Genomic DNA, 8,351 nt, shown 5'->3' on the forward strand with positions numbered 1-8,351 from the left:
TCAAGTTTGAACTCTGACCAACAGTGGTACAAGCAATATATTGCTTTGCCGGCTTTTATTGCACACTGAGATTATTTAAACGGTCAGAAGGAGGACAATAATTTGCGAGTACACTTTACAGCTTCTTAGTCTCCACTTCTCTGTAACAAGATTCACTGTAGATAATTTTCATTTAAAATTATTTCTTATAAATATTAGGCTATTTAAAAAGAGAAAAATATTTCCGATCCCCTTCGTCCTTTCCAATTACACAAACCAAAAAAATCAACGAAATAAATTATTTTTCCTATTAGGTTATATTTAAGTATATTAAAATTAAAATTTGTATTTTCGTTTTTTTGTTTGTCCTAAACAAATCTATCGATAATGCAAACAGTGCTGTTTCTCCGTCAGTCACAGTCAGTTTTCTGTTTCTTTGAGACAGTCTGTTTTCTTCTTCTGTTCAGATCCTTGTTTAATTTAATCCAAAGATATAAATAATCTTCTGTTTTTATCATCGTCAGGTTGGCAGAGAGTCGAAAAATGTTGCCATAACAATACAGCGAAAGTTACTCACATATTAATTATTAATCAATGCGAACAGCATACATTTATAGGTGGCGCTCGATTTGAAGGTTTTTTTCGTTGATGCTAAATTCTTTGCTTTTTGTAAGCGGCGCTGAAGTCGTCGCTCTTTGTCTGAATCTCACACGTCTGCCAAAATTCGTGTATCACATATTTTCACCGAAAATAATTTTCTCATATAAGATACTTTCTAGGCTTCAATAATTGTTTTTCTGATTATGGTAAAAAAAAACATCAAGCTACGCTCAGACACCCAACTTCTTACAATCTCATACAGTTAATATTTTTACTTATAAATAGATAATTCATAACCTCTATTTGAGGTTTACCGAGCATCGAACTTGCCTCATTGAAAAATTCTTCTTACAACAAATTTTCTTTATAACTTTTACAAACTTTTTTTTAGTTAGTACCTTACCTAACCTAATCCTTCCTAATATTATAAATGCGAAAATAAGTTTGTTTGTTTATTTGTTTGTAACCTCTTCACTCGTGAATTACTCAACCGATGTTTTTGAAATTTTGCGTATATACATATAATTAAAAGTCCGGAGAAGGACATGTACCTTACATTTCGGTAAAAAAAAAACTTTTTTCTCTGGGATTTGCGTGAAACCTGTATTCTTTTGAGGGTGGCGCTAAATTTGCACTTTGTAAATGACACTAAATTGACACGGACGGAGCCGGGTAAAAGCTATTTCAATAATGAGCAAAAAAATTTAATAATCTCATGAAATATGTCCGTGAAAATACTACACTATTATCCAAAATGCTTTAACAATGGCAACACCGAATGATTTTGTTTGGTAATTCCGGTGTTTTATATGCATATGTGTCAGGCAGACATAACATTCAATCAAAACTTATAAATAGCTTCGTTCGTGCGATTCGTTTTCAAAGATCCTTCTTCATGCTTCATCAGTAGGTGGTTTAAGAACTTCTGAATATTTTTATTTTTGCATTGTATCGGATATTTCTTACGTACAGTTATATACTAAACAGGTTCCTGGGATTTGGATCATCGAGTTTAAGTTAAATGTAAGTACCTAGTTTTTATTTTATTTTATTTTTTTTTCCAATATTTGATAAACGAACTTAAACTTACCTCCTTAAACTTATCTTTCTATAACTATAGATTGAACTCGAGAACTTACGGATATCCCATTTTTATTTGAGTGTTTCAGTCTAGTTTCACAAACTTCATTTCAGTGTTTTTCTTAAGTCAGCCGTGTAAGTGTCTAAATAATAACTAAACTAAAATAGTTACTTTTAAAAAAAATTGTTAAGCAAATCAGCAGTGACATCACATGTTATAAAATCTTAAATAGTAATACGTTTTTAGCTAGGACTTAGCTGCATTATTCCCACGTAATTTCGGTTGTAAGTTACCGAAGTTGTCTGTCACTCAGTCTTTTGTATACACTTAGGTACCTACTATTTCAGTACTCAATCATAACTCCGAAAATATCGCATCCAGCGCAAAAGTTCATACGACCTTAAGGGATGCTTTTGGTACATATATATATATGTACCAAATATATATTGGTACATACATACCTAAGCTCTGGCATCATAAAAAGTGGGCTTAAGCAAAATTTTTCTAAGTTTCAAAAAGTGCGCACCCTTTCTGACACTCTTCAACTATAGTTATAACATAATATTTTATTGGTAATATAAGTTTAAATTTAATATTTTTATTAAAGCCATATTTTTATAATTATTTTTAATTTAATCTTAATTATAATTAATTTAATCTAGAATTTTCGCCACGTCTATTTATGTATAGGAACCTAGCTACCTACTAGGTACGTATGTAATGTAGCCAACGATATGAACTATTCTCTCCTGAACATTAGGTAATGCAGGGTAAGACGTTTTCTTACCTCTGAATAGGTCCAGAGATCAATCCCCTGTCAGGTCACATTGTTGAAAACGAACTCGAATATTTTTTTATATGTAAATATTTATTATTAATTAAATTTAGTTCGCGACTATGCTTGCGATCATTCTTGTTTGTTGTACCCAGTCTTGTGTGTTATCGTGAACATACATACATACATAAAATCACGCCTCTTTCCCGGAGGGGTACGCAGAGACTACCTCTTTCCACTTGCCACGATCTCTGCAAACAAACGAACTCGTGAAACAAACCACAAATAAATATGAAAGAAATATATAGACTTAGGGCTAGCAACATGTCACTATTTGAATCTGAACTCTATCATCAAGCCAAAGCAGCTGAACGTGGTCTGTCAGTCTTTATATCGAATATAGGCCTGATTATATATATGGATGGAATGGAAGTATGCCCGCTATAATCCCGACCCGTCGTCGCCGCTCTCTGTATGAGGCGCGATTTATAGGAGGTATCTAAAGCTAACTCTAGCTAGCTAGTCTCTATCTCTGAATCTCACTTCTATTGTAACTTTTGTAAAAGTAAATTATGTTTGATCTTATTGTTTTCATTTCAGACGCAATCATGAGAATACGCACGTTTTGTAAATATTTGGACGTCGAGGAGGTTAAAAACCACACATTGAGAGACTGCACGGTTGTCGTCGATGGGCAGAACTTCTTTTATAACCTTTACGAGAAGAGTCGTTTACCCTCAGTTTATGGATGTGAAGGCGACAAATATGCTGAATATTTGAGAAAATTCCTTGAAATGTTCAAGAAAAATAATATCAGATGTGTCTTCTTATTCAAAGGGGGTCATACAGATATAAACTTTAAGTTTAAAAGACTGAGTGAAAGAGACTGGAAGACAGACTGGTCAGACAATCATTACTTCGCATCACCGGTATTTACGAAAGAAATTTATAAACAAATATTAAATGAAATGAACTTTGAGTATGCTATATGCGAGTATGAATCAAAGGCCGAAATAATAGCGTTTGCTAAGAAATTTAAATGTAAAGTTATTAGTTATGACATAGAATTTTGTTTCTCAGGTGTACCGTATATACCATATACAACTATTTCGGAAGAAAATGATGGAGTGAAGTGTGGTTTATTCCATTTACATGATTTTTATAAAAAATATAATTTAAACGATGAAAAACTTGCAATATTTATTGCTCTAACCGACGAAAATATCTTCGAAGAAAACTTTTTTCAGGCTCTTTTTGATAGGTTAAATATGCCAAAATATCCATACAAACGTAATATCTGCTTGTTAAAATGGCTGGGAAGGTTATCTAAACAACGTGCTTTAGATGTAATTTATAATTATGTCGCAAGCAAAAATTTCGATGAAAAAGTACTAGTCGCAAAAAAATTCATTCATAGAAATGAATCAACAGGTTTACCAACAAAATACATTGATAACAAAAAAAATATGGAATTTGCTGAACTCGATCCTGAATGGTTTGAAAAGGGGGTCACTTTAGGCCATATATCGATAAACTATGTAAACTTATATCGCAATAAAATATACTTCGGAGCATGGACGATTGAAGATGAGAATGCGGATGACAGTTTACTTTTTTCTCTTGATATAATAACATATGCTTATAATTTATTAACTAATTATGAGGGGAAAGAATTTGTTTTTCATGACAAAAATAATAAGAAGCATGTTATTTCACATACGAGAGCAGGACGTGGAATTTTTAGAAAACCAGACTATGTTGCCGTTACCAGTCCATTTGAAAACGGTTGGGATCAAGTAAAGAACTTTCGCTTGTTTGAACACTTTTTAGATGAGAGTTTGCAAGGCTTTAACCATTCGGCTATGCGAGACTGTCCGGAAGATGTCAAGCTTCTGATTGTCGCTTTAGTATATTTTTCCCGAAAGAAAGCAATTGATACGACTAATATAGTATGTGGTATGTTACTGTCATATGTGATGTTAGGTGTTGTTTTAAACAAATTGCCCGATTATGATAACCAGGACATTGAAATTATCAAGAAACCTTATCTTGATGCAAGTACGCAAAAAGATTCCGTTAATGAAAAAGATTGTGTCATAGCAAATAAAATATTACAAAAATACTTTGGCATGACAAAATCTGAAAGTTATGAAATATTTGACCGTAAAATAATTCATCCTTATGTAGAGTTTCAACATTGTCTTGTACAGATTAATAATTTAAATATTTTATGTGGGTCTTCCTACAAGCCAACTGACTACAGTAAAACGTTTAATGGAACTTTTGTGTATAAAGTCTTGTTGGCAGCTGAGTTAGATAAGGGAGAAGCTCCAGAATTTATCAAAAAAATATTAAATCCAGCTGCCACAGTTCTGTCATTTTTTAACGGATTATTTGAAGTGTATCAAGATATCATGTTTCACTGAAATCGAATGATTCTGTTTTGTTTAATTATATTTCTTATTAATCACACATTAGAAGTATTATGTTTCTATTAATTCTAAAGAACTAATTGAGTTCTACGTGGTAAGTGAGGCTTTGTTGTGAATTGGGGTAGGTTGATATGCTGTTGGCCGTACAAGTATAAGCTATTTTTTGTTCTTAATAAATACTATTAAAATTTTAATTTTTTGTTTTGATGAGACCTGACGTCAGCCTTCGGGTTTATTGTACTTACTTATTTAGATAATACTATACCTATTGCTATGAATCTGTCATGATACCTAGTTTGATGTTTTTTATGATTTAATTTAAATTATATTCTGCCTATTATATTTATACATTCATACATACATCACGTCTATATCCCTTGCGGGGTAAACAGCCAACGGTCTTGAAAAGACTGAGAGGCCACGTTCAGCTACATGGCCTAGTGATAGAATTGAAATTCAATAGAGACAGGTATCTAGCCCATCGCCTACAAGAAGAATACTAAGTTTATATAACTTATACTTTACTCGTACCAGCCGCTTACCTAATATTTTTAATTTATGAGTAGGTTTTCGGAGTGCATGGGCGCGTTTCGCTTCATATTTACATTTTTACTATCACAGCCGGATAAGATAAAAGTGACCGGATAAAACATTATCAATACACATAAAACAGAAACATGCAATACTAGTTAGTCACTACATATATTTGGATGACATTTTCCAGTTATTGGAAGTACATAATAAGTAGTTACTTTTAACCAAAAATTTTAGATGCTTTGTCAGTAGATATGGATATGCCGTGTGGTTTCTGGCGCTTTAGAATAGAACCACAGTATATCTTTCCTATGGATATCATAAAAGGCAACTAAGGGATATGCTAATAAACTTGGGATTCCTCTTGTAGGCGATAGGCTAGCAACCTGTCACTATTTTAATCTCAATTTCATCATAAAGCCACACATCTGAACGTGGCCTTTCAGTCTTTTTTCAGACTGTTGGCTCTGTCAACCCCGCGGGGGATGTGGAAGTGACTATATGTATGGATATAGGTATATTGATGATTAAAAAAAACCTAAAATTTGTGAGGCCTGTGATGCCAACAATTATACACAGCTAATACTTTTACTTCATAACCACTGTACTTTATAAGTATTATGTATGTAAAAAGTGCATAGGTCTTCATAAAAGCTGTATAAACGCTGGAACAGTTTGCAATATCCGGTGCATGTCGTGCCAACATATGTATATACTTTGATATTGAGGACGTACATAGGCACTTAACTACAGGCGAAAATGATTCATAATTTCTACGTATAGTGAACACCGACGTCAGCGTGGGTGGTTGAACGGTTATAATGCGCAAGTATTGCGTGTGGGGCACAGGTTTAAATCCTACCTCGGTCATGTACCAATGAATCCTTTCTGAGTTTTAAAAATTCTTTACAGTGCTCACCGATGCTTTTACAGAGAAAGAAAACATCCTGTACATTCAGGCATCTGAATGTGTAACCATGATCCAATATGAGGTTTCCCTGTAAAGGTTGTGGATTTCAGATGAGAGTCGCTTGGTGAAAATACCTTGCTCCGCTCAATCAAGGATCAATGGTGGTAAATGCGAACCCCGGGCTCCTCTCCGGAAAGGGGAGGATGTAACCGGGACTAACGCGAGAAGAAAGAAAAAGAGTGAGCATGGCTGCATTTATGCATTCACAAAATTTTGTACAGATAAAGAAAAACTAAAAGAAAACCTAACAACACTATATAATATAATATACCTATTATATTATATCATAAGTACTATACAAACAATCACCGGTTCTGGGAATTCTTTCAGACATCTTATCGAGAATGTTGTTGTTGGCCAAGTTAATCGATTTCGGTGAATCGAAATTGTGCGTCGGCTACGACGCACATAGAGTATACAATACTTTACATACGAATAAAAAAGTGGTTTTGATTTTAAATTATATGTTTTTAGAATCTCAATTCTATCATCATAAGCCAAACAGCTGAACGTGGCCTATTTCGAGACTGTCCGCTCTGTCTGCCCCGCAAGGGATATAGACGTGATATATGTACATATGTATGTAGATTTTTAATATGTTCCCATTACGTTAGAAGGCATGTGAAAATCCGCACAAAACGCCATTATTTAAAACAAAGACTTGCGGTACAAAAGGGCGAGAAAGTGTGTGAAAAAGGACAAATTTATTTTTATCCCTGCGTTTTATGTGATATGAAACAATGAAGAGATTAATTTACAACTATGTAACAAAGAGAAATAATACATACATACATACATAAAATCACGCCTCTTTCCCGGAGGGGTAGGCAGAGACCACCTCTTTCCAAAGGTAAAGGGTCAGGTCAAAAGTACCCGAAACCGCCGAGCTTGCATGAAGAGAGTTATGAATGTGGATGAAGCGAAGGAAATATGCAGAGATCGTGGCAAGTGGAAAGAGGTGGAAAGAGAAATAATGTGTTGTTTAAAATACTTAGATTATGTCCGTCATACATATATCCGATATTGATGATATTTTTTAAAAGTATTTTGCACTTCATCCTTTATCACTCCATTAAGGTACGTCGGTTACCTGGAAGAGATTGCATTACGATAAGGCGCACTTTATTTAATATTTCTTGGTATACCTACATAATTTGTGGTCCTGTATCATATATCGTACATACCTTTATCATTAAGCCTAACAGCTGAACGTGGCTTATCAGACTCTTCAAGACTGTTTACTCTGTCTACCACGCAAGGGATATAGACGGGACTATATGTATGTATGTTGATACTAATATACTAACATAGATACCATAGTCCAAGTTAGGGAACAGCTTTTTTATTGAGTATTATTTATACATGCCGTGTGGTTCCCGGCACCAATACAAAAAAGCATAGGACCACTCCATCTCTATCTCATGGATGTTGTAAAAGGTGACTAAGGGATAGGCTTACAAACTTGTAATTTTTTAAGGCGATGGGCTAGCAACCTGTCACTTTTTGAATCTCAATTTTATATTAAGCCAAATAGCTGAACGTGGCCATTCAGTCTTTTCAAGACTGTTGGCTCTATCTACCCTGCAAGGGAGATAGACGTGACCATATGTATGTATGTATTATTTATAACTTCTCAATCTGAGCACGAGATATTATACAGCTAAAATGCATGTGCAAGACGCGGAAAATTCCGACACCTGCAGTTTCATATGCAATGTTGAGTACCTAACTTGACTAATATAAATGTAAAGTAGAAGAAACGAACACTGCTACAAGGCATTTATTAAGTCCTTGAATGAAATTTATATACTTATAAAATACAGAGTGACTGTCTGACAGATAAACCACAGCCCAAATCACTAGGGCTAGAGACTTGAAATTTGCCATGCAGATTGCTTATGTGGTCTACGGATGCACTAAGAAAGGATTCTCCAAAATTCTTGTGGGACGTGAATTAACGAGATTTTCGTTTTATGCGGA

The 8,351-nt window shown here is 34.1% G+C and overlaps 1 protein-coding gene across 1 annotated transcript; it reads left to right on the forward strand.

The window, feature by feature from the left end:
• Nucleotides 1-1,433: 1,433 nt before the first annotated feature.
• LOC106137676 (uncharacterized) lies at nt 1,434-5,061 on the forward strand. Its single transcript, XM_013338549.2, has 2 exons — nt 1,434-1,602; nt 3,036-5,061. The coding sequence occupies exon 2, from the start codon at nt 3,044-3,046 to the stop codon at nt 4,859-4,861; it is 1,818 nt and encodes a 605-aa protein (XP_013194003.1). The 5' UTR covers nt 1,434-1,602; nt 3,036-3,043; the 3' UTR covers nt 4,862-5,061.
• Nucleotides 5,062-8,351: the final 3,290 nt, after the last annotated feature.

Source organism: Amyelois transitella, chromosome 10, assembly GCF_032362555.1.
Source record: "Amyelois transitella isolate CPQ chromosome 10, ilAmyTran1.1, whole genome shotgun sequence".
NCBI lineage: Eukaryota > Metazoa > Arthropoda > Insecta > Lepidoptera > Pyralidae > Amyelois > Amyelois transitella.

Coding starts and splice junctions, on each gene's coding strand:
- LOC106137676 (XM_013338549.2), top strand. CDS start 3,044: ATGAGAATACGCACGTTTTGTAAATATTTGGACGTCGAGGAGGTTAAA.